The sequence below is a fragment of the Necator americanus genome, chromosome V, assembly GCF_031761385.1.
Source record: "Necator americanus strain Aroian chromosome V, whole genome shotgun sequence".
Taxonomy (NCBI): domain Eukaryota; kingdom Metazoa; phylum Nematoda; class Chromadorea; order Rhabditida; family Ancylostomatidae; genus Necator; species Necator americanus.
Genome location: NC_087375.1, coordinates 26,260,837 through 26,288,513, shown reverse-complemented (window position 1 = coordinate 26,288,513; position 27,677 = coordinate 26,260,837). Strand labels below are relative to the sequence as shown.

At 40.0% G+C, this 27,677-nt stretch overlaps 1 protein-coding gene across 2 annotated transcripts in view; it reads left to right on the top strand.

Moving 5' to 3' along the window:
- Nucleotides 1–27,677, top strand: part of RB195_015276 (uncharacterized protein) — a gene marked incomplete at both ends in the record, with an annotated part of 34,510 nt that overhangs the window by 1,115 nt on the left and 5,718 nt on the right. For both annotated transcript variants that reach the window (XM_064205908.1, XM_064205909.1), the window contains 4 exons: nt 11,724–11,796; nt 11,874–11,992; nt 18,250–18,358; nt 27,208–27,360. In XM_064205908.1, the coding sequence (XP_064061789.1) occupies nt 11,724–11,796; nt 11,874–11,992; nt 18,250–18,358; nt 27,208–27,360 (454 nt within the window). The remainder of the gene's footprint in view (nt 1–11,723; nt 11,797–11,873; nt 11,993–18,249; nt 18,359–27,207; nt 27,361–27,677) is intronic.

Sequence of the window (27,677 nt, the reverse complement as noted above, 5' to 3'; positions counted from 1 at the left end):
CTCCCAGTTCCTACATATGTATCCTGTCACAGGATTTCACAGAATGATTGACAGCCGTCGCGGGGAGAAGCGACCTGAACTGGAGAGCATATTTTCAAACTAGTTGGTTTATATTTAATCTGCACATTTGATCCTGTATACATTCCGTCACTTTTGGGATATGAGGATATGACGAATGAGGGTTTGGATATGCACCGCTTATGCCTGTAGCTGAAGCTGAGTTCCTGGATTTCTTGTAAATACCGCTAGTAAATTTGGGTCTCACACAGATCAAAAACAAGTTCCCCGAATTTTCGTCGTCTTCATTCTTTCTAAATTCGGGTAACTACAAAAATTCAGCAAATAGTTCGTCCCAAAAGTGCTTTCGTATAAAGGAAATTTACTCTTATTCGATTTCTAACTGGATCAGATCAATTTCACCACCTTGGCTGTATTACATTGCCAAGAATCGATCGATTTAAGATCAAACACACTGTCGAGTCAGCGTATAGCTCCACGTTTCTGATTCTGAAGTCGGTACTAGTTTTCTTCCTCAATGTTTTATATTTTGCTTAGAAAAACGTGAAAATATAGACGTGATTTTTTTCTGGAATATCAAGTTTATTGTCGTGTAATATCACACAACAGTTCAATGCGCAGAAAAAAAAGAAGGCATAATACCTGCATTATTTCTGCGTCTTTTTTGCAATGAGCTTATCAACATTTTTTGATCCACTAGGCAAGAACGTTCTAGGTATGAGTTAGAGAATGACTGCTGAAGGATTTTGTGTCAGTTGTTGCCCTCTGCATATTTTCTTTACTCTTTTTCCCTCTTTTTACTTCTAAGCAAAATTTCCCGTTTCATTACTTCTACAAATGGACCAGTTAAAGGCATCACCCCAAGAATCTGAAGTGGTACCGATTTAAGGTGGAGTATTCGTATACAGGACTATTCGTAGATTATGGACAGAAGGGTGGTTCTGTCCATTTCTTCCTAATTGCCGTAAAAAAAGGCCCGGAAGATATGGCTTCAGGCGTTCCGGCGCGCTACTTCCTACAACGAGTTCGATTCGGGCGCGCCAGCCTTGTGCGGCGTGGCATCTTTGGGCCGTTTTTTACGGCAATTAGGAATAAATGGGCGGAATCACCCTCCTCTCCATAATCTATCCCGCATAAGAATACTTCACCTGAAATTCGTACCACCTCAGATTCGTGGGGTGATGCCTTTAAGGAAATCACCACAGTGCATCCCCATACAAAGCTTAACTTCTTTGCATTGTGAGTCCGTCACGGTCGCGCTTAACTCATCCGAATCCTGGTACCATAACAGTAATCGCATCCTATTATCCGCATCCATACCGGTTTCGTTGCAACCATGGGGCCCATGAGTATAATTCATTTTTAGTTCATGCTATTATTTTATGGATTTTTGTCGTTCACGAGTTCTGATGTCCTGAAAACTGAGGACGTTGCACTTTCACTGCCCAAGACCGATGTAAAATCCTCCTCATTGCTGCATCTAACCGCTATAATTCATCGATCTCAAACCTCATTCATTTTGCATCTCGGTCGTTTTGCGTTTCTGTTAGCGTGCATAAGTGCAGTCTTTTGTTTTAATTTCTTCGGAACGAATCCAGAATTTTTTTTGCTCTTTTTGTTGATGACAAAAACATTTAAAGAACCGTCTTTCGCTCGTCGTTATCTTGCGCTGTAAGATAATATGTAAGATCCCTTAATTCTGGCTACAAAACGAACTCTTTATACTGATTGATATGTCAGTCAAATCATTCGATGAGTATTAAACGGCCAATTTTCGCCGCTTATTAATAATCGTGAAATTCATCTCAGTGCAGCGCATCGGAGACCTTTTCTCGTGATCTTATTCGCCTCGTCAATGACCTCGTCTTTCCCGATAGATAGGATAGGACGAAGATATGAAAAGGGTGGTTGCCAGGTTACATGATGATTTGTGCGTGAATCACATCGCCCGCCAATGAGTTTTTATTGTGCCTGTGTAAACATTGCTGGAACATCACAGGAGAGGTGTGTTCTTGTTTTCTAGACGAGTGCTCAAAGCGTACCATGAGCCCACCTTAATCCTAGGTTTTATTTGTGATCTCAGTATACGACAGGAATTACGATTAGAGGTCCCACGATTAAACAAGGTGTTCCACATAGCAATGAATATTCATTTTCTCTGTTTAACTCTACTCCAAGCAAGAATTTCTCGCCTTTTCCACCAGCGGGATGTATTTACAAGTACTCGAAGTGATCTTTGTCCCGAACAAGTCGTCAGAACTTTAGTAAAATTACTTTTATTCCAAGAAAAAAGATTGAGTTGGCCACATATCACAAGAAAAAGAGAAGTTGAAAATTCATAAATTAGACCAGTTGTACAAAAATAGCTCTTCTGATTTCCTCTTCGATTAAAAACACGACGAATCCATGGGACTTTGAGGGAGCAAAAAAAAAAATTCAAATGGCCACATTAAAGCTCGACACAGAAAATTGCCTTAATAATCTCCAAAACTTTTGAAAATAAGGATCATTTTCAGCTTAGCAATTGGATTTCTTGGCGAATGTAATTTTGTTTTGCCGCTTGTGCTTGTATACTTCTTCATTTCTCTGCTTTTTCAGTTTGGATTCAGTTATCCTTCTAATCTGTATTCCAAGTGTAGTTCCTTGTCGTGTTTTTCTCCGATTGATTTATACCTAACGTCTTTTTCCTAAAGCAAGACCCATTTATTTTCTTGCCAAGACCACTTTGACGTTACGTTTTTCGACGTTAGGCTAATGTTCGGTGTTTTTGATCCGTAAGAATGACATTTAGTACAAGTTTTTCTTCTACGATGACGATTAATTGTGTAAACGGACAAGTTTTTGTGATCATTGCAAATGTTCGGTTTCTAGCTCGCGCACCCTTTAGAGTGCTGCGATATTTCGATGGAACTGCTTTTGTGAGCAAGTTGCCATCCTTGCGATATGATAATATATGAATAGAATCCCGGAAAAAATCTGGAAGTTCTGCTCTTTGAAGTTACAGGATCGGTTACTTAGGAATTCGTTTGGCAGATGAACGTAACGTATTCTTATCTTGTGTAATAGGAGATTAGAATGAAATTTTCTGCATTTTCATTAATTTTCCCTCACTTAAACGTCTATTAATTAATCTTGCAAGAATTGAGACTTTCAATTAGGTAGATCTCAAAAATGACTTTCAATTAGGTAGATCTCAAAAATATATGCTATGCACTTATAATTGGACAGTTTTCAACAATATTCGCGATTTCTGTGGTTACAGGTAATCGAATTCCTCTTAATAACGTTTATTTCCTCTCAATAACGTTTGTAAATTTTTATGTAGCGTAGGGGAGTGGCTGTAAGTTGTTTAGCAGGATTGTTCACTTTTTTTTTTGGAAATACGCGCTCGCACACACTTCCAGTACGAATCAAAATTGTAGCATTGTGGCGCCGAAATAAGTCCTTGACTCAGCGTACTGAATCCAGAGTTACATTACGGATTACGTTGTTTGTACAAGCGATTATTCCGCACGGAATCCGTTATTACCATTTCCGTTCCACTGCTGGTAAATGCTCGATGCTGCTGCTGCTGCGGGTGGGATTTCCACTTCGGAGACCAACGATCGTCGTAGCATTCTTGCAGAACTAAATTATCTCTGCAATCGATGTCGAATGAGGTGTGAAACATGATAAGGGGAGGTGACGGATGCTGTGGGGGACCCGTCCAGAAAGGACGAACGCATTTCGAAATGTCCCAGTAAGTTCGTGGAGGGCGTATTTCGAAATGCTAGGGGTACGTACGGGGGCTTGTTTTTAGGAATATGCTAGATTTAACATTTGCCCAGAGACTCAGAGACACGACCAAGATAGTGGATTGTTCCAGCCATAGAACGGTTCTCAATCTAAACGAATGGTTTTAATTGGTTTCACTACCGGTTCAAATAACACACACACAAAAATGACTTCCGCTAAAATCTGCAATATTCCCTCCAAAACAGCTCTAATCGGAAAGAGTCATTTTCAGCATGAAAATCGGGAGCTTTTTTGGCTAAACGCTGAAAGTAAGCGAGAAAATGTGAGATGTGTAATATTCTTGACATTGGAAACAGAAGTGCTACTACATCGGAACATTTTCCCATGGAAAACGAATAAATCAGGTAGCGATGAGTCACGTTTACCTTCTGAAAGCGACCATATCGATTCGTGAACATTTTATTCTAGCTGTTCTTTTACACCTTGCCAGGTCAGCTGCTAAGAGGGGGCGGACGTTTTTTTCCTGCATGACTGACATGGAAGAACTCATCCCACCGTATTTCTCCTAGCTATCTTTACCTCTCCCCCTCATTTCTTAATAGGCATTGACTAGAATTTCTAAGGTGTTGTAAAAAAATATGGGAAAGCCCCTTGGAAATCCCAAGAGTAATCGAAATCGAAGTAGGATTAGAGGAAGCATGTTCATGGGGTGTGTCTTCGTTGTAGGATCTTCGTCCTTCACCAAAACCGACCAACAATTGAGCATTTTATCCCTAATTTTCCCATGATTTACCACTGCTGCGGCTCGTTTTCCCTCCTCACTCACAAAGTAAAGGCTTGACAACATTTTTCCATTCGAAAATAACGATCCAACGATCAAAAAAACGCTTTCGGAGCCGTTCACGGCCTACGAAGTACATTACACTGCACCGAAGCGATGGCGACAGCGCCTAAGTTTTCATCATGCGCTCCGAGCGCTTTTTGGGGACATCAGATGGACGCGAAAAATGGGTTATCGATTCTGCTGCTCCATTTTGCTCACACACACACGCACTCAGATATAAAGCCGCCCATGGAAGCCGTAGATTGCAAGCGTTTGTCCTTCGCTCGAGCATAAGAAGCTATTGGTGGTTGCTCGCCGGCCTATAACTACGACGAAAATCGTAGTTTAGGGGAAGAGAGTTGCTCGAGCGAGAAAGTGAGAGGTATGCTTGAGGTGAATTCAAAAGTGTGGGAGTATCATAGTCATTGCATAGAGCGTTACGCTCACGAAGGTGATCTCTGGATGCGCTGTTCCCGCTTGGAAGCGATCAGTATCAACAACTGACCTCAACTTCTAAGCAAAGCCATGAAAACACGTTAAATTCTCTCGTGAATGCGTTACATTGTGTTAGTGTTGACATATTCAACCTAGCAGTCCTCCTCTTCCTGGGGAAGTTGGCTTAAACAATGAGGACTCGTGTTTGATCATATTTATATGAATTTATGATCTTGGCAGCGTTCTCCGTGCTGAGTTACCAGTTTCGAAATGTTCACTGAATCAGAGATACCTATCTAATTGTCTGGTGCAGGTCTTTAACTTATGATTAATCGCATTTCATTCGATGGTGGTTTTTACCTTTTCCAGGAACGTATCACCAAGTAGGTATTAATTTGCGTATTTGGTAATTTGTGGCGCAAAGGCTAAAAACCGTGAATATTTGCCGCACGAAACTTCCCCCCATATCCAACTTAACCTCAGTCCTTCAACTAAAGACATTCTGAACGGGAATAAAGCGTTTAACGTTGATTAATCCACTTGAGATGTGTCAGCGCGGCCGACTTCAATTCAGAATCATGGAGCTTTTTTATGTTGACCGAAATCGCGGTGGCCTCATTCTACTGCGCTATATCCGCGCTTATATTCTGATATAAACAAGAAATCTGTCTTTAAAATTGCGCAGAGCTCTTTTTCCGAGACTTCTGAACAATCTAAAAATCGATCGTTTCCGGGTTTCTGGAATCCTAGAGTCACTTATAAGGGTTCCGAAAAATCTGCCGTATCGTTTCGCTCTGGATTTTGTTTCGCGAATTCCTCAAACGTTCCGACACTTGGATACTCGCAAAACCTCATAGAAAAAAAGGAGAAAAACTTACACAGACCCTCATTGCTTATGCATACACGAATATTCTGACTTAATCGCTACGAGTGTTGCTTCTTTCGTTACTGCATGCGATGAATCTCATTATTCTTGGGAGGTTGCTCACATTGGCTAAATCTCAGTAACGTTATGAGGAAAAACATCCAGTGACTCGTTTCTTCGCTGGATGCAGAATGATCGCCACTTTACGATAAGAAAAGTTGACTTGTCATGGCATCCGTCACGACGTTCCAGTGACATCGTTCCTTCCATCAAAAAATGCTAATTAACCTTTATGGCGGCGCCCGAGGAAAAAGTCGCAGTCAATAGTCGTGCAAAGAAGTGTCGAAAGCGTTACGGGACACCACGAACTCCTGTTTTGAAAAATCGTAGAAAAATTACGCTTTGGTAGCGCTGCTACAGAGAACTGCGTAGACCTGCGTTTGTGCACCGCAAGCAGGTACTGGCAGATCTCAGGAACTTACCGTTGAAGTGGATAACCCAATTCTGTAAAACAAACCTCCTATCTTTGACATCTGGTGAATTTCTGAGAGATTTATGCTACTGTATGTGAACATGTAGCAAACGACGTTTCCAAGAGTTTAAACTAATGGTCCTGGTGGGAAGGAGATTCTAGAGGACAAAAAGCAAACTCCGCAGTTTTCTTTTATTTATTGCCCCTGTAGAAATCGACTCGGCGGAAGAGTTTTAGCAGGCACTCATTTTTTCTCCTGTCTCGCTTGTCAGATGACAGCTGGCCCACGTTTTAGTGCTTCAGAAGTTCGATCAGATAAAGGTGTCAAGATTGACGTACATACATAGATGACGTTTCGTTCCATCAGCTAAAGATAAAGAAATCTCGTACTCTATGGGCTTCTCGTCGAATTTCTTCTGCGAAAACGCAGTACGCAGAGATGGCAATGATGGGACTGAACACTGTTGGGAAGAGATAGGCGTCCATGAAGATGATCCGCTGATTCAGGATTTTGCAAATGTTGAAGCAACAATTACGATAAATGTGCACTTATTCTGATGACAATCTGAAAAAGCACACACATAAGATTGGCAAGCGTTCGTGTTGTCAACGCTTCTTCCTTGATCCCAGAGCCTGTTTCGGGACAACATGTTGCCGTGGTGTTTTTGTGGCAAACCGCCGGAAAATAGTTGAAATTTCCACAGAAAAAAAAACTAGCAACGAGCTGGTCGTTGCACAATTTCGAAGCCAGCATTCTTGACGCTGCAAAAATGTTGCTATTGTGAGAAATGGGTGTTTTATTCAGATTGGTGCTATTATTTGAGCGACGATTAATCGAATTATTCAAGTGATTTATTCTTCGTTCAATTTTTTGATGAGGATCTGTAAACCTCTCGATGTCTAGTCAGGTTTTGTTTTAGACTTTGAGACCCATGAAAGGAAGAAGCGCAGTATTATATTGCATACTTTAATATTCTTCGCATTTTCATACCTATGTTGCAGTTCTTTCACAGATTTTGTAGACGTTGAAAAAAACACGCAGAAAAGCTCTGACGAATCCCTTCATTCTCATAACGATTTAGAACCAATTCTGAATTATGGATGTTGTCGCCTCGTCGAAGAAGAACTAATACGGGGCTTGTTTTTCTCTGAATTTTTCATTACATATCACCGTCAATATCCGCCGTACGTCCACTTGAAAATCTCCGAGTGGCTGAGGTCACGCTTCGGCCTCCGCCACTCACGAGTCAGCGGGAATCATCATCGGGGCGAAATATGTCCATATGGAAAGGTCACATGAGCTATTGTCGAGGGGGAAACAGCAATAGAACGGACGTAATGTGTTCATCTTCACACCTATGCATAGAAAAGACACTCGGGAAAAACTAATCTTCGCGGGAGCAATACGCAAAAGCTAATCTTCCAGAACGATTGTTGAATACATGCTCGTGCATCGAGCAAACAACGGCATTTTCTCCTTCGAATAAGCTAAACAATAGCTGAAAGCAGCAGCGTCGGCACATTCAATACATACTGGACGTTGTTGACGTTTGAACAGACGGTGTGAAGAGGAAACGGACGCAAAAACGCGTCCCTCCAGAGATTAAAGTCCGAATGCGCGTGCCGGGGCACTCACAAACCGGTACACGGCTCTCTTGAGAAAATTATTCCCGCAAGCAGCAACGGAAGCTCAATAGGTCCAAGGATAGAGTTGTTTCCTTTCGATGAACCAGCTTCGATCATGGAGGGTGAACGAGTGCTTGCCTTTCTTCTTGGTATTAGTTCTAAGAGGGAAAGCTCCAGGAAGGCACTTGGTCACATTTCAATCTCGTTGCTATAATCTGTTCCAGTGCAGAAGCTGAAGTATTTTTAGGAGTCATTGTAAAAGAGCTCAGGATTTAAATACGGTAGACTGCCATAGATCGTTCGCAGATAAGTAATCACGTCATTGAATAGATGAAATGCGGTGCGTCACTTCAAAAACCTGATGAATTTCGTAAATTATTGCTCCGTTCTGAGTGAAGATGTGTGGGATTCAATCGCTTGATGGCTCGATGCCGACCAAGCCCAACCAAACCCTCCGTCCCTAAATAGACCTGTCTGAGAAGATAAGAACACTTAGTTAAGTGGTTGGTCCTTCATGTCATTGTATGGTGAGGTCAAAACGACACAAAGTTCGGCGCAGCTACGTAAGCGGCTGCGGTGTGAAGCCGGTGGTTAGGATCGAGGTGGGGCGATGAGTGCTCATAGAGAGGGTCCCCTCTCGGTCCTCACCGCCACGCTCTAACGCACCGCTCGCAACGCAAAACCGAACTTCACCTGGTTTTGAGCTGACCATATCTGCGCAGTCCGCACACGCCTTCATTAAGCGCTACGATTCTGAATTGAAGTCGAATACGTTGGCGCATACTAAAAATATTGATCAACGGTAAACTCTTTATTCTTCATTTATTATCTCACTTCCTTCTACCTTAAATTTTGATTCTCTTTTTGAGAAATAATCATATTTTTCCCATGAATTCCAGAGAACTCTTCTCTCTTTTCTAGTGCATACCGTTGTGAAAGCGTCAATGATTCAGCGCTGTTGTCGAGTTCGAAGAATGTTCTTCTGTTCTGTTATAATCGTTTCACAAGGCCACGTTTTTGTTTTAATTCAATGGTATTACTTTTAATTATGTGTTCGTAACCTCTCTTGACTATTGTTTGTAGTTGTACAAAAACGATATTTAACGGGGCACTAATTATCGTGTTATTTTTGTGTGCTGAGTGAGGCGATGTATGTTTTAGGACGATCTTCCTTTAGAATTTTGCGATGATCTCGGTAGGATCGATCCTTGGATCTTGATTAATCTTGACTGATCTTTTTCCAGCAGTAGCAAAGTGAGAAAAAAATATCATGATATTTTTGAAATGCCTTTTGAGAGGTCTATTCAAGGCATGTATTTAGTGCCTCGTACAAAAGAACGGAAAATGTGACTTCGTTTCTCCATTAAGATTATTTGCATCCCAGATTATTTCATCGCCTAAAATACGCATCATTTTTATCTCTGCGGTATTATTTTTAAAGCGGTCTGTTAGTTACCGTAACTTTTGAAATTTGGGGGTGAAAAGCCAATCATATCTCTCCTGCTATTTTCGCAGAGCAGAATATTTTTAAATAATAGTGAATTTAAGAACATTTATTTGTACTAATATATTTAGCATGATTTGCGACGATTTAGAGAAGATAAAATTATATTGATGTTTTTTTTGTTCTTTGAAGACACAATTTGCGTTCTTTGAAACGAATAAGTTGATAAGACAAAGTCGGATATTCTGGTCTCAAGACTCCATCAGCTTATTACTTCATCACTGGTCAACTGATTACTGTATGTATTGATTCCGTATCTTCACATCTTTGCTGCTACTAACCCCTCATATGCATAATATAGTCAGCATATCGAACTTTCCCATATCATCCCGTCGCTAACATATGGCAATGGTCATCTCTCGGTCGTAAAGGAATGCAACGGCAGTTTACAAGCGCGTCCGCCACATGTTCAACTAGTGTCGCGATGTGACTGCTGCGAAATTTGTGTAATTGCGGACAGTTGGGGACTGCTGGCGTGCGTCTGAACCACAATTCTGTAGGTGTCAATGCATAGCTGGCAATTTGCGCGGTTCCGTGGTGTCCTACCTCGTTGTCACTTGCACGAAAGCGGAATATCGGAATTGAGACTTTGCACTTATGTGTATTCCATGGTATTTCGAGAATGCGGAAGGATAACGGTCTTCAATTTTGCATAGCGATTCATGTAATTCAGAATAATATAATTGGGTAGATGATATGTTTGGCTACTGTAGTTTAGGCTTTCTGCAGCATAATTACCGCCAATTGCTGATTGCGTCTGGAGCGTTTTATGTCAGAAAAAAGATGCCTCGATTTTGCAGTTTGTTTCAGAAGCGAGAAAATTATGCAAGATACTAAAAGAACCCAAATCGTATAGTTTTCTGATGCACGAACATTCGTAGGTTATAAATAAACGCTTCACACGACGGTTCGGAATTTTCCTAACCTGCTCACGTTTACGGGGAATTCCCTACGGTTGAGGATATGGGAGATTTTGTACAATTCAAGGCTTAGAACTAACGGATGAGCGGACCTGCGATTTCGCATCAAAACCTCGAATCATTCTCAGGTCTTCGGTAGAGTCGAGGTTCTGGAAACGTAAGGCCATAAATAAAGTTGAGTCACCAAAACCTCGTTTGCAAAATAAGAAAACATAAATCCAATTCACAATGCCGAGGTTCCAAGAAGACTTGGAAATAGTTGGACCTTCAAGTTTTGTCCGCAAGCTTACGTTTGGAGTTATGCTTCGATATTCTGGAATTCCTATCAGCTTAGCAGGAAATGATGGAAAGCTTTACGCTCCTCCCATTTACTGCCAATGCATCGATCGATACTTCGAAAAAGTTTCGTGAACAACACTATCTATCCGTTAATTATCGTTCGCTATCGTTGCAGCATATGATGCATTTATGACCAGTCTTCGAAGTATTATCAAATTATCCTTGTTGTCATTTTTATAGGGTAAATTTTACACATTTATTCATATTATTAATATTATGAGTTCAAACTGTTATTCTTATGCTCATAGATTACTGTATGTTAGGTTACGGTAGCTTTATAAGGCCTCTTACACGCTTAATTGCACGTTTTCATTGAATTTAGTCAGCTTTGTTAACTGGGAAAATTTTCGAAGTCGCATTCCAGTCTCTAATAGTATTCCGCCATCGGTCTTATTTTCTAAGCTTTGCTTACATATTGATTTTTGGAGAAAATGGTTTTATGGTGTTTTTTCTTGAGAATATGATTTTATGCTGCAGAGTGCTTATCTTTACAACCAAGTTTTTTTTTCGAGATTTTTCTTTGAGTCGACATGGATTTCCAGATAAATTCATCGATATTCACTACTTTGACGTAGCTTTTGAGGTAATTATATGCTATGAACGGTAGTTATTTAAAAGCGCTCTTTTTCGGATCTTTTTAGGGAAATTCCACTGAAATTGTAAATTTGTTTACATATTTGATAGTAGGAAACTAACCATTTCCTACCATCAAATATGTTTACCATCGTAAAGCTTCAGATTCAAACTTCTAAAATAAAATCATCTTCAGTTTCCCGCTTAATAACTCCTTTTCCTAGTGCGGATTGGATTTTTTAATATGACAGGTGCTAAATATTAAAAATAGATCTCAATTACCATGAATAATTCCTCTTCACGGCTTCCTTAGGTCCTCAAAATAAGACTTATATATTCAGATTTGAAAGATTCATAAAGTTTCTTCAATTCTGCATAAGCAGTCTTTTCATTTCTCTAATTTTTCTTTTCAGAGAGGAGGAAATCAATCATGCATTGTCAGGCGAAGAGGCCCGACTCAACGAAGACTTGTCCAGCTCGCTTGAGGTCGATACTCATTTTAAACATAATGCATGAAGATTTTATTCATGCAGTACATAGGATGTTAACGTGCAGGATTTTAGGATTTGGTTGGGAACTTTGACGAGAGAATCAGTTCGTGCCTGAAAAATCCTGATGTGAACACAGAAGATATCGCTCCGGTGCAAGTGCGAACACAAGATGAAGTGATGGCTGAGAGCCAGTGAGTTCTTAGTTCACCTGAACAGATTAGAGAAGGCCTCATAGAAGTGTTCTCATCTAGCCAAGTTGGAAAATTGAGTTTTGTTGAACTCTACGTGTACATGTACGAAAATCCGACAGAGCTCTCTCTCTCGTTACTCTGGAACTCCTCAGACTAGCAACAGAATATCAAGCGAAACACAACCAATTAATGGCTACAGAATGAATATTATGCTCTGTTAATGGTCCCTATGGCTCAAACTGCAATACCTCACTAACTCCTTCTGATCGCTCTGATTGTGGATCTGTACTCCCAACAGTTTTATTAGGTTGGCGCGTTTGATGCGACCAAAATTTATTTTTCGATCCACAATTTTAGAGCTCTTGAATTGAAATTTCTGGCATTTGAATTTGGTAGAGTATTCTAGAAACTCACACCAGCGGGGTATACAAGGGCGCTGCAAGACCAAAACGGAGTCGATGCCATTGCGCATATCTGTGTTGGAGATAAAGAGAGACGCAGTAACCCACTGGACTGTGGCCCTTTTGTTCCAACGGTTCGAGTCAGGAGATATTTCGCTTGAAGATCGAATCCGCCCTAGTCGCCCGACTAACTGGAAAGATGAAGCTCTGGGTGACGCCCTCAGAGACATCCTCCCTTCCACTACACGTGAACTGTCGAGGACATTTGGGTGCGGTCGTGCAACAATCATCAGATGTCTTCAATCAAGCTGTCGGTTGCAGAAAAGCGATTTCGATTTGCGGCAACCACGATGTGAGTGCTGTGCAGCTGACGACAGGAGTGAGTTTGTGTCGGTCTTTGCTTCTGTGCTCGCACAGGCAGGGCTTTCTCCACGAAGCCATTACAGGAGATGAGAGCAGGGTGTTGCTTTTTAATCGAACACAACAGAAAAGTTGGCGCCCCGTGGAGAACCACCTCCATAGGAGTCAAAAGAAAGATCGAACGAAACGAACATCTTGTTGTGTTTTTGGTGGGATTCTAAGAGAATGCTGCACTATGAACTGCTTCTTTTGCATACATCGTGACCGCTCAAGTCTATCCTTCTCAAATACAGAAATTAGCAGACGTAATTCTCCTAAAGCGTAAGAAAATTGGCCACGTTCCTCTACTTCATGATATGTCCCACCTCACGTGCCAAAACTTACTCCCCAGGAAATTGCTTAGCTTGAGAAATCCTACCGCACCCCGCTTATTCTCCTGACTTGGTCCCGTCTCACTACCGTTTCGAGCACTGTTGTTGCATCTACGAGGGGAAAAACTCGATGCTCAGGAAAAGCTGGAAAATGAGATTTCGGGCTTCTTCGACTTCGGCCTCCAGAGTTCTGGACTTCTGATTAGATAGTCTATTGAAAGGTTGTACATAAGGAGTGGATCCCGATGATAATTATTTTGTGGATTGATATCTATGAGTAATAAAGTTGTAATTGGTTGAAAAAAAAGTGTGAATTTAGGTACTAGACTTTCGGACCAACCTAATATAACTTTTCCTTTGTGTCTCCAACTCCTGTCTGCTCCTCTTATTGCTCTTAACTATGTTATAGGCTTTGATAGTGAGAGGCTAACATAATCCAAATATTTTTTTGGTCGTCGTTAGTAAATAGAAGTTGTAGTTATTGAGAGCTACACTGACCTCATTTGATCCACACATCGCTATTTTTACCTCGACGCCCTGCATTGATATGGAGGACATTGCTAGTGAGGGAGACTTTAAAAAGTTTATGGGATGGCGTGTCCACAAAAAAACTCTGTTAGGACAAACTTTTGTGCGGCTCTGTGCTCATAAACTAATGTCTCCTGGAGACCTGCTTTTCCTTATTAAAAGAAGGAATGATCTGGTCGGCTTCTGCATCTGAGTATTTTCTCCGATAACATTGCTTGGAATTTTAAGAAGATGTTTGTCGATTGCGCAAGCATCCATATACTGCTTGGGATAAGGGAAATTGATTTTAAAAAAATATCCACAGGTATTACGTAAACACTGGATGTGTACATTTGTTTTGATGAAAAAGAGGTCTCTCGAAAAAAAAAGTCGCTTTATGTTGTTTCTCCTCGATGCCTTCTTCTCAAAATACCCAATTTTACCATCCGGTACTTAAAACTTGTTGATACTGAATTTCTCGAGACTGGATCAACGCAACTGTTGTTACTTTGCAACGGATTGTGCCATTCGATGAGCGATGGTAAACAAAAACTGCTGTCTGGGATTGGAGCGCCACCGTTTTTTCCACGACTTTAGCAAACGCCATCGGAAGCGCATAAAATCCAAGTCGGCTCATCACTGCAGATGTCTTCGTGCCTTGTGCCATGCACTTCTTTTGAGTCGTGCATTTCAAACGGAAAAAGTAGTTCGGTCGTCGTCTAAAGATACAACAATCATTTTCCGTAATGGAAAGAAGAAGGATTAGGTGTCAGAAAGTGTTAGAAGTACTGATTTAAAGGCACTTTCTGGACCCGTGTGGTTGCAGCGAATATTTTCGTGAATTACTACACTTCCATAAAACTAACGGCTTTACAGCGTTTGTCTGATAACACTGTCGTTCAAAAAGTACTAAGCGTTTTTTTTTTGCTCACGATTGGTTACGGCTGAGCAAATTTCCGTTTTCCCTCGACTACAGCTATGATCACACTGTAGTTTTTAAAATTCACACAAATTTGCCTTCGGTTGCACTTCGGAAGGAAGGGTTTTGAAAGTAACGGAAGTTACAGAATTTAGAAAACCCAGTAAATTTGTTCACAAAATATTCTTGTAAAAAAATTCCTCAGCGGGCTACCTGCTCCATCGTATATGCTATTCATGCTTTTTCTGCCAATTTCACGGATTTAATCCGTATTTCTTTTTTATGTAGTGCATAGTCATTACGGGTGTAGCGCAGTTGATGAGAATTTCCGCTCCAACTGGACGGTTGATACCCAGTAAATTTGGTTGATGGTTCGAAACCTCTTCGTCCCAACCAAAGTCTTCATCCCTCCGCGATAGATAAATTAGAATAGGATTCGTCGGCGAGGAGAAAGGTACTGACTTGATACATCGGCTCTTTGCAGTAAGTCATTACAAGTCATACAGCACAGGTAACTAACTCTAACTTTAATACAACATTCTTTGTCCAGTTACTATTAGAGGGACATGGACTACTTGGAGCTACACCTTAATCTGCTGAGAGGAGAGGCCTAAGATCGAAAGAAAGTAAGTATAGGTAGATCCATAATTTCCTTATAGCATAAATCTATACCCGTGGTTAGTATAAGCCAACAGTCAATATTATTTCTCGTAATAGCTGAAAGAATTCTTGACAGAAATGCATTTTCTCGTTCCACTATCATCGTATCAAAATCCTGAACGATATCCCGTTGTTGACTAGGTCGAAGAGGACATATCAATGTAGTGAAATGCCAGTTGAGTTGAAGTTTAGACGGAAAAGGTGTAACAGCCAGTTGTTCTATTTACAGTATTCACCTATGGCTTCAGGTAGAGGTGGACATGGGAAAACAACCGTTTTGATTATTGTTTTCCAGACTCGTAGTGGAAATCCTATTGGAATAAGTGAATAATCCAGATTATCTTGCTCCCATATTGCTTCAGCACTCCAGACAATAAATACGTTGTTTCGTATACGTATAGTTTAATCTTGGGGAAAATACATGAGAACCTCATTTTCCACATTCGAAACCTCACGGGAACAGAAAATGGATTTTTGACGGTCGACCGTAATTTTTAATAGTGCTATGGCTTTTTTGTTACTCGCATATGGCCATAGCCGAATTCCAGCGCGCATGGATCTCCTGGGAATGTACATCGTCCTAGTAGTGCGCAATTGGGAAGTGTATAATAGTGGCATTAGTCGAATCCCGATGCGAAATCCAATTGTTCTGTGTTTCTGGCGGAGTCCTGGCAGCAGCTCAGCTCGCTCGTGGTCCATTAACATGAGACGAGGTCAACTGGATTACTGGGGCGGGCGGAGGGGATCGGCTGGGATTATTGGGAACAGAATTCATGCGTGTGTGTGTGTTTTGCTGATTCATAGCTACGATGGGCCACATATGGGTCTGCGATAATATTTGTGAGAGATTTCGTTGCTATTCGTGTCTCACCACCAAAGAACCGAATGACACGCGAAGTAACAAGAAGTTTTCAGGTTTTGCGTCTGTATGTAATGCCTGATTACTGGTAAAAAAATCTACGATTCCTTCTTCCACAAAAGCACTTCAGAAGAAGTTTAGGAGTGGTTTCTGTTCCCAAATGTTTAGCCTCTCTCAATAATTGTTTATCATAATGCATGGAAAGGAATTGTTTATAATAATCCGACAACGAACTAGAAGCGCAGCCTTCTAAGACTACCGCTTAGCGGCTGGTTTTAGTGGATATATCGTGGACCATTAAGTGGTTATCGTGTAGCACATTTGTTGACGGAGGGAATATGTCCGTCTGAAAAAAGAATTAACTGGATATTACTAATCAGTCGCAGCTAAAAATTCATTTGTTACAGCATGACTCTATCTGTTATGAAAATAGTGCACAATGGATAAAAGTTCGTGAAGTCCCATGTCGCAGGCAATTTCAATGAATATTGAATTATTTTTCCAGTCATTTACTTCAGTTGAATTGAAAATTTGAAATTCAAGTAATTGTCAAAATTCATGCTTTTCAGATGGACGAAGAAAGCTTTTCAAATGAGAAACGAACTTAAAATTTTACACCATATGGTTATATCAAATATCCAATGCATACCAAAACAAAGAAAAAATATGTAAAGAGCCGAGAAGAATAGTCTAAAAAACCAATACCAGAATCTTCCAACTAATTAATTAATGTAGATTTCTTTTCGAAATATCCCATGGAGAAGAAATGAAAAAGGTGGAAGATTTCCTGATCTAATTTTTTTATGCCATGGAAATGGTAAATAGGATAGCTGATACTACAGCTAGCCTCACCAAATAAATCGAGAAAGAGTCGAGAAAAAAGACCCACAAACATCATTCTCTTCCATATTTTTTATCTCCCATTTTACATTTTTAGTACTTTTAAATTAATTAACCAGCTTAATAATTTTTAGTGTATTTTTTCCGAAGTTGTTTTTTTGCGAGGTGCACTCATTTCCTATGCTACTACCTTTTCTCATACTTTTCATAGTTCTATCATGCCCTTGTTCTATAGAAATTTTGTTAAATTTATCTAATAGAATTCTATTCCCTCCCAAAAATTTCATTTACAAGAATTCCATCATTGTGGTGAAAGCCTTCTTCAAATAACAACACAACAAAAAGGGCATTAATTGTGCTGGAACATTTTAATGGATCCATATATGTACGTAGCTGTATCCTCGCAGATCTTCACTTACTTGTAGGTAGTCGTTCTGTAAAGTACTCCATGTTTTTGTTAAGAATGTGGCCTGATCAGCTTTTTGGAGCAAGCACACCGGGTGAGGATCAGCGTTCGTCTACGAGTTCATTTATATTTCGTGCTGCGGTGCTTTTTTAAACATCGGGAAATCTACTGAATCCAGTGGAAGGGTAACAACATAGCTCAGCTTTCCGGGCACTTAATGTGATTTCATGGCAATGAGACTCAAAATGCCCCCACTCTGGTTTGTTGACAACGTCCTCATGGGACAATTGTAGATTCGTTGTTTAAAATCAGTCTTTTATACTTCAACATCAACAATATTCTCAAATATGAGAACGATCACTGTCTACTCGTCTAGAATTTTTCAGGGAATTGGTCGTCCCTACCTAAGAATTTTTACCCGGCAATCGTACACTTGGCTTTACCTTTATCGTTCGAGAAAAAAGTCGTAAATTCTTTCCCGCATCGTTATTATCGGCTGTAAAGTGCATCATGGCACTAAAGACAACTATAGAGTTTGCCCTAGCAAAATTTTTAGTGTTCTTTTGTATATAATTGAGTTATTTGACATTTCGAAGCTCTCCAGTTTAAAGAGTGACAAAAATATTACGACGGAGCACAGTGTTGAATGCTGTTTTTGACTATTTTTACGATGTAAACATCCACACCGATGGAAATGGAGATGATTTACGTCCGGTTGCGTTCAAAGACTACACAGCATGTGTCATCCGTCTGCATAGTGGATACCTGCTACATACGTAGGGGGATTGAGGAGGACACACAACGTCCGTGTACGCTTTCTGTTTAGGATTTTGTCGTCATACTTATTATTTGCCCATAACCTATCCATCAATTGGGGACAATTGAAGTTTTTCATTCATTTCAAGCTCGATGACACAGATTCTTATCGTTTTAGGACTTGGTGGACACTAACATGCAATTTCGGGAACATTCAACCACTTGACTTCGACAAATCGGCTATTCGACGACGCATGATGCCGGCCCTGGATTTGAAGGAAAGAAAGGTATGATTACGGTATTTGTATTTGATCCTCGTCGCACATTTGTCACCTTCTTTTACGAGGTATTCTCGATCGTGCTATCTTTGTGTGCTTATGAATGGCTCTCCGCACTTTCTTCGCCACACTGTGTTTTTCGTGGTCATACGGATCACCTCATTGACACTATTTATTCCATGTTTTTTTTTTGCGAAAGAGGACAAATTTTTGATTAACCCAATTCGTATGTTGACTGCATAGAAATTAACTGTCATTCTCGCCGAAGAAAATCCCATAGATTCTGCCATTCATGTAAATGAAACTTTTTCACGCGATTCGTTCCCCTCATCACGTCGTTTCTCATTAATTCGGCACGAGATTCCGCGCAAACAACTGCCAGTTAATTGCGACGAAAATGATATCGAACGAGGCGTGGACGCTGGATGTTTAGGATCATACTTTAAGGAGCTGAAGGAAGGGTTTGAAAAACGAATGGAAGGACTTGAGAAATTTTGCCTAGTACTAACGACTATTTGGTTAATCGAACCGTTTTTCATCGTAGACTCGAATTCACCTCTATAAACAGGGTTTTCATTCATTTGAATGTTTACCAAATCCAAGCTTATCGAATCCTGAATTTCCTTCTTTTTTCATCGTTTTTTTTTCTTAGCTGAAGTAGACGGGTACCCTTAGTGAAATGAGTGAGTTCAGTTCTTTTTACGAGCAACCGAGCACACATCCGCTCATCACCTCAACTGAACGTGCCCTCCCTGTCTCAAAGTTCTCTCATTGCTATGAAAATGTAGTGAGCAGCTAGTTTTCTTTTTTTTTAACGCGCCTGTCTCTTAAAAAAGTGCAATTTGGGATAAAATATACGTTTGTGCGGAATTCCACAGATTGTGTTGCTTGTCATGTTTATTTATTCCTTTTTGGTCACTGAGAGGTACCTTCTTCTATTTCCAGAAATACCCTTAAATTCTCCTTATGGGACATCTTCGGAGCTGAAATGACTTGATAATCACCAGCGTCGCTTGTTCCTATTAGTGCTACGTTCTAGTCCGTCACTATAATTTTTTTTTCTGAAAATCTCGTCTAAAACAATCCAAAAATAGGTTAGAGATCACGGATTATTGCTGATATAAAGTTCTTGGTGAAAATCTTCTGGCAATTTGTAGTTTATAGAGCCGTCCATGCAGGACTATGCTGTGTTAATACTTAGGATTTTACGATTCACTGCAGCCCTTTTTTGAAGAATCCTCAAATTTCTATAACTCTGGCAAATCCTTCTATCTCACACTTCCAATTCATTAAATTTAACAATTACCCCGTGCATATCGAAGCATTTACTAATCCTTATCTTTTTTATGTCGAGGTGTAATTCTACCTAGAATGTGCAGCAATAAATTGCAGGCATTTGCTGAGGCGCTGAGGTATTTCCGTAAAAAACAGTCATTTGTTTCTTTGGGATTTTTCGCTTCCTCGAGATCAAACTTCCGCGTTCCGTCGCGAATTTTGTATAGTTACGTAGTGTTGGGAGTGACCTCTGTTGTGGTGATTCGCTCAGTGATGAAGTCCATTAGCCGGAATCAGCTGGCGCTTATAATTGTTATTTATCGCCCGTTTTGTCTACTGTTTACTCGCATCCTCATGGGGTATCTGAATGGATGATGTCGCCTTCCGTCAATCTTCTCTTAGGGATGCACTTTACGGTTCATGTTTCTTGAAAATGAGATTATTCTGAAAAATAAGGGTGAGATAGCGGGAGTTTTTTATAATGGGCAGAGAAGAAAATATCTGGCGTTAATCAATCCGCTTGGGATGCACCCCCACGTTCACTTCAGTTCAGAATCGTTTGAGGTTTACGAACGCGTGACTAGCCTATAGAATCACTTGCGGGGCAGCCGATGTGTCAAGTCACTGTTTTTATCCTCCCAGACAAATCTGGTACCAATTTAGCGACCCCGGAGGGATGAAAGGCTTGATAGAGACTAGGGCTTTTTCGAATAATGGATCGATCGTGAGGACGTAACGGAACCTTTTACCGACCGCTTGGGATGCGCCCCCACGTTCACTTCAATTCCACACCTCCTCCTTCATAATGGATATAAGCGCTTAAAAAAGATCTATAAATATTCTAGTAACATGGTCCCGACCTCTGCTTCTCCGTTTACCTAGAATTATCTCTTTTGGGACTATGGTTGAGATTTTGTATTTATTATCATGTTGTGAAATTTTCGCCGGAAGTAATGCTATGATAAATTCTCGCCTTTTTCGAAACCGCTCGAATTCATCCAAGCCTTTGAACCCCTCGTATCTATAAATCGGTTCCAGATTTGTGTGGTAGGATAAGTACAATGACTTGATACATTAGATGACCTCAGCGGTCAAGGCTTTGTACGCGTTCGTGTCAAATCAGAACCGCAGAACTTCTGCGGTTCTGATTTGAAATCGGAAGCACTGACGTGTCCCAATGCGGTTGATCAACAACGAACACTTTATACTTTCATTCTTCACGGAGTGGTTGTATTCAGTTTTGGCGAGGCATGCGGGAGCGATGATGCGAGCAGAGTAGATAAAAAAAAAACCTTTCATAGAAGTTGAGTCCTGGGGCTATGAGCTGTGTGCTGAGTGTATGTATGTATGTGTGTGCATGTGTGTGTGTCTACTTCAATCGATCCCATCCACTTCTGTCTGACTCGCACCTCAGAAGCACCTTCTTTCACGCCCACGGTCATTCACAGCAGTAATTTTTATTCGTTATTCATTCACCATTACTTCATTTGTACGGAATCAGACGATTTTGAGGAAGTCACTTCGAAGTGACGCTTGAGTCGGCTAGAATCCATTACCTGAGAATCCTAGTGATAGGCATTATGTATTTCCTGAGCACATTTCTTGCACCTCGCTGTTTCATCCTCTCATTTTCTGTTATGTTAATCTTGATGTAATACGATACGCGCACCTCTGAGCGAAAATTGTTGATGGATCAGATGAATAATTCACTAAAAAAAGAACACACACATAGGGGGAAATGTTATCGTTTGGGTATTCGCGCTTATATTTTGATTTTTGAGAAATGAATTGAAGTCGAGGGTATTCATATGGGCAATGTTTCTTCTCAGCGTAGCCATCGGCACAAAAATTACTAAATAATTAAATTAACTAAATTTTAATTGAAATTCTTATCATTCGCTTTAAGAAGTAATGTCGCGGTCTTTTTTCCCTTTCCGCATTTTTTAAAACTCGTTTTTTGCTGCCTGCAAAAAATTCATGCTACTACTTTGATCACATTTTAACCCCGTTCAATTACCTAATTAACTTCTGGCACATTTAATGATAATGATCATATTCAATCCTTATTAATATCAACATAAATATCATTTTTGCTATTTCCACTATTATTATTAACCTTCACTATCACCATTTATGTTATTATCGATATTTTTGTTATTATTAATATTCACTCATCTTTTATGCTTATTAGTGGCTCACACTGAAAAAATGAGAAATGCTACTAGTAGCGATAGTGTTACGATAGTGTTATTGTTATTAGTATTGATCACATGATTATTTGCGAATAAAAATACAAAAATCGAAATTTTACTTAACGACGGTTACAATTCTTAAAAAGATTCTAAAAATAAATTCTTTCAAATTCTAAAAAAATTCTAGTTCCAAAAAACTAAAATAAAATTCCTCCTCGCCCTTTCATACTGGTTTGTTTCATAGAATGAATGCAGATAATCTGGAAAATTGTTAGGAATTTGGTGGCGCCACTTATGCCAAAGCCAGACGAAAGGAAAGAAGGAATTCTTGAGTATGTATTTCTCTGGATTCTAGAATTTCTTAAGCACTTCTGTTGATTTCGCTTGTCCATGTGTGTTCTTCCATTCAGTTCACCATTTCAAATGATCTTCTGTCGTTTTACCTACATAGTTGATTCAATCCTTATAATCTTGGGCTTTTGCCTTCCTTCGTTTCTTCCTCTACATTCTCCATCGATTACTGGTTCTCTACGTATTTTTGTTAGCATAGTATTGTATGTCTCATGCACCTCACTTGTGATTCGGCTCGATTATATGGGACTGAAAAATGTAAGGTGCAAAAGATATTAGTGGAACGTCAAGTTCTTTGGAGAGTTCTTCATCTAATTTGTGCATTTTGGTCTTAGAGAATGCATAAGGATCAGTAAAATAGCCTTATGCCCCAACAACTGCGTGCAATGTGCTTAATGTCTCAAAAACTCAGAGGGCAGATCAGCTGACATGCCGCTTTTCCGATAATTTAAGTTGAAGGCGGTATCTGCCCCTCCCATAATGTTTGTTTGTTTTAATACTTACGGCTAGGTAAAACTCGATAAAAACTACAATTAAGTAAAGCTGAAACTATCGAAAACTTTTAGAAAATTTTTAGAAAATCAAAAAAAAATTGAAATAGGACTAAATGTTCCAGCGAAGAACACAGTGTGAACGAGTTCACTACGCTACTTGCTTACATTACTTCGCTTGCTTACAAATGCATACAGTGGCTACATTTTTATACTTGTATTTATATATTTATATACATATTTTCTTTATTTACTTATGTTTTATATTTTATATTTTGTATAGTTTTGTATTTTTGTTTCTCAGTCCATTAATGAAAAATGAGAATGTCAACCCGCCATTTATTCATTTTCACATTTATCAGGCGTTTCTATGCAGATATCTCAGGATTCTTGAGGAAAAAGTGGCAATCCTGGTAAAGTTAGACAGAGGAGAAGGAGAAATTCTCGTGTATTCATTTTCCCCGGATTCCAGAATTTCTTAAGCACTTTTTATCCGCTTCGCTTGTCCATGTATGTGTGTTCTTCCCTTCCATTCGCCATTTCAAAAGGCAGTCCCGTGAGAGGATATTTTCTTCATCCTTCTGAACAGTTGCGAAACTCCAGTGATTCATGCTGTGGCTTCAGTGGATGTTCTCATTCTATCCTATTTTTTCGGTTTTTTAGGTGCTTCTTAGTTATAATTTAGTCAATATGCATTAATTGTATATGCGTGCAGAAATGTAAGCGTGTCTATTCATTAGTGAGTCGTCCAGAATTCAATTATCCGCATCAGTCGCAACCACTCAACATTTATGGCCTAAAGGGACCATCCGGCTCTTCGATTGTTTATGCTCGAACGGATCACATCACGGCGGTGCGCTTGGAACAAAATATTATACATCCAGATTCGGGGACACGCAAAAATATTCTTAAATATACAGACTAAGTGCATTTATCGGATTTTTAGGCAAGTATGCAGCTGAATTAACTAACTTATTCTTTATTCGAACGATTATGGTAGAAATAAATTACTGTACTTTTGCAGTATTACTGCCAGGATCCATCAGAAATTTGCGGCTTCTGAAATTCCACCTTTTTGAATATATTCCTTATAATTTTGCAAAGAGCTGCTAGGCGTCTTTTAAACCGATTTTTGTTTTGATATTTTTAATAACGTTAAGTGTCTTGTACCTTGCCCAGCTAAGCTTTACTAAGATTAATTCAGAAAAATAGTTACTGTCCAGAAAAGCATGGAAATAGTCCAGAAAAACAATGGCTGCTGCATAAGGGAGCATATCCTCTGCTTTCCCCTAATGCAATGGATGTACTTGAGCCTATCCATTGACGGATATGCAAATAAAAAGTATACAAATGTACATATAGTGTGAACTTTTCCAATCCGACTTCACTACCACTGAAAATAATGCAGGATGTGGTCGCAACAGGAATTAGACGCCCTATAAGGGTAGTAAGTTCAATCCACATCCAAATCTCAAAAGCGGTGCCAGACCATGCACGTAGAATTCAACCAGTATAAGGAGGTTTCCAAACTCTAAGAACTTCTATGCGAAATCTCTCCAGGTGGACCAAGTTCTTTATGCGTCCGGGGTCGAGGAGGTGGGGTGGTAACACGCTTTTCTGAGCGTACATGTGAAAACTTAAACGTGGTCCAGGATCTACTGATCCTTGCAAGCCATTGCGTAGGTCAATAGATCTTGGACCATGTCACATGCTTTCATAAACAAAACAATTCCTAACAGAAGTAGATCCTGTTTGAGCGCCTCCAGCAGATTTAATACTGTATTCGTCCATTCCTTATCCTTATACGTGTATCTGTCAATAATAACGTTTGAACAATTGCTGCTGTAGCACCTTATGGGTTCCGTACATGTGAGTTTAGTGTATTTTTCATCTGGAGAGATCGTCAGCAGCTTATGGAGCCCGGTTAAGTAGATAAGACATCAGAGGATGTTTCTAGTAATAGATTAGTTTCGCCTTCCACGTGATCTCGGCAATTCTGCCCATTCCACTCGAGGATTTCACGAACACCCACTAATCTTTCCTAAAATCCCATCGGTATTTATTCTGTTTATTCGATTTTATACGAATCGTCCTCCTCGCGGGGCCATGAGAAGTTTTGGAAACAAAAAGTGAGTCATTCGGTTATTCAAGCTATCTGTTCAACGTAATTGCTTCATTAAAGCGGTCGATTCTGTAAAATTTTCTGGATGTGCTTTCCTGCTCCGATTACGTGGTTTCAATTCATTTCGCAATTTTCCTTGCACCTACATGCATGTGTCAATCTCACTTTCGTTAGCAAATTTCTGCAAACTCTCTTTTTCGAAGCAAAAACACCAGAACTAGCGAAGTGTTCAGAAGTTCTGAGCCATCTGTTTCGGAATGCTTTTGAATGCTTAATGCATATTCGTTGTGCGACGGCTGTTTGTCTCCAGGCGTCCTCTAATCCCTCACAGCCATCCATCGTCGTTCTTCATCGATCCACAAAAGGAGGAGAGTTCGATGAACGCGGAAAATCGGATGTGGAAACACAGCAAAGAATGCGCATGTTTGTTCGATTCTCTGGCCAATACATGCGAGGGAAAGAGAAATATAACACTATGGTTTTATTTGAAATGTAAATGGGCGAGGAGTTCCCGTGTACAATTACAAGCTTCCCCGAAGACATTGGGAGACGTTATTTCCAGTCAATTACGCCGTTATTTCGTTCGAAATTTGAGAACTATAGCCTTTTAAGCACAACAGCGATTTTAGCTGCTTTTATGCATATGAAGTACACTTGAAGAGCAGTAGCACTGAGGAGGAGGACCACTACCTTACAAAGCTAAAGGCTTACATCCTTGACTACAGAATTTTCTAGCAGCATTCACTTTCCTGGCTTTTTTCTTTTTCCTTGCAAGCGTTCCTGAGAATTTTTGCTATCTCATCGTAATCATGATGGTTTATCTTTTCAATTTCTCCTGACATTTTTTTAAATCGAGAAATTAGGAGGAGTGATGTAATTTGATCGGCCGCAGCTTTCAGTTATTAAACGAGTGGTTTTCAAGAAATAGAATAACTTTGGGAAGGCTCTTTCGACGGAATCTTTTTGAAAGAAGAAACAACCATAGAAATGTAGGCTGGACTGATTTGTATACAGTCTTTATCTTCCACTCCGGATTGGCCAAGCCGGACTGACTTAGCTCTGCAGAGGTTCCAGTTTTTGCAAATCAAATTGTTTCGCTTCTTGAAAACCCTTCATTTACTAAGGGTTTGTTTGGAGTTTCTACGTGTCCAAAACAAAACGATGGACAGAAATCCGTGCTTTCTCCAGAATCAGGACGCTTAAAACGCTCATAATTGTCTAATATGAGCATGAGTTACGGTCGACATCATCCATAAACATATACTTCATTATTTGTTGGCTTATTTAATGAGTAAATAATCGATGAGGTTGTAATTTGGTGCTCGAATATGGTCATTTCCTTCTTCAGCAAATGTTGAACCATTGGGTCATCGCTAAATTAAAACGTTTTTTTTTTCAATGGCACTGAATGAGTGTTCTTTTTCGGCAAAGATGCGTTGAAAGTCTTTTGAAAAGATCGAAGGATATTGTAGAAAATGAAGAATATATTGTAGATTCCGAGAAAAGTTTTGTCCATCTCAGTTTTAAAAATTGGGAGAAATATGGAATTTTGTATAGTACTCATGAGATGATCCACAACAAAATGCACTGAAAAAGTGAACACCTCTGCAGCTCGTACTCAGCACTTAGTGTGTGCTCCTTACCTAGTTCTGAGGTCGCCAGCAGATGATGTCTGGAACAAATCCTTTTTTTTTTCCTTTGGCACCCCGACATTGACAAATATCTTACGATTTTTGTGATTACGATTGCATTTGCGGGCCAATTGGTCTAAACGGGCTATACTCTACACAAAATGTGTTCTGTTGGACGCATTGCATCTGGGCAGGTAAGAAAGAACGGAGGCTGTTTGTCCAGGAGAGAAAGTTGTGAGTTGCAGCGACCGCGTAACGTGCGGACGGATGAACACGATTCTAGTCGTCAATATCCTCGCCATATTGTTTTGCGTCATGAAACTATAAGGAGTCAGCGGATATACCGTATACCATCTCTAAATATTTCCAGTTGTACAAAAGACCTCATTTTTGAGACTATCGTTCATTTATCCAATGTAGATTAGTTCTGGTTTCGATAAAACCTTCCGAAGCATTTGTCTCTCTGAAAAATTATCTCATCTCGAGCAGAAGCGTTCCTTAGCCGAAGAGGCGGATTAACGATGTTAATCTAGCTTTCGCAAACGCTTCTTCAAAACGTTTGCTTTCAATCACAAGCATATGCTGATTGTTAGGGAGATTTCTCGTTACAGTAGTACTTTGACTAGGAAAGAAATCATTCCTGCTCATTTTTAGTCCATAAAACTGTTTACATCACCTTAACCTTGTCCTTTTATCTATTTCTCCTGGTCTTTTCTGACTGCTTCACTTGCAATTTCCCTCTCTAAAATGCCTTTTCATTCGAGAAAAATGGGTGTCTGTAACGTTTCCGTTTCAGCTGAGCGACGATGGTGGAGTCTCGCTATCAGATGAAGAGGATCTAAGGGCAAGAATGGATATGCATCAGTTGGTTGCACATGGATCAATTGGCGGTGATTCACCGCCTCAGACAGCTGATCAAGTGATTGAGGAGATCGATGAGATGCTGCAGGTAATCCATTCCAGTCACACGCACAGACTTTCATCCAGGTGTTATCCACACTACAGAGATGCAGAAGTGTGAAAGTAATTAATGAGGGTTTGGGGAACTTCGCTTGTTTTCAGATAACAAATTTGTCAAAACTGAATTCTGGGAGTACACTTGAAGTCAGCGGCTCAATTGTTTTCGAGTGGTATTTTCAAAATTTTTATCACTCCAGGAGATTCCGACAGATTAGTCGAAAAGTCGGAAACGAGATTAGCCGGGAACAGGAAGGATTTTGGGACAGAAATTAGTGGCGGTGTTGTACTTCCAGAGAGACCATTATT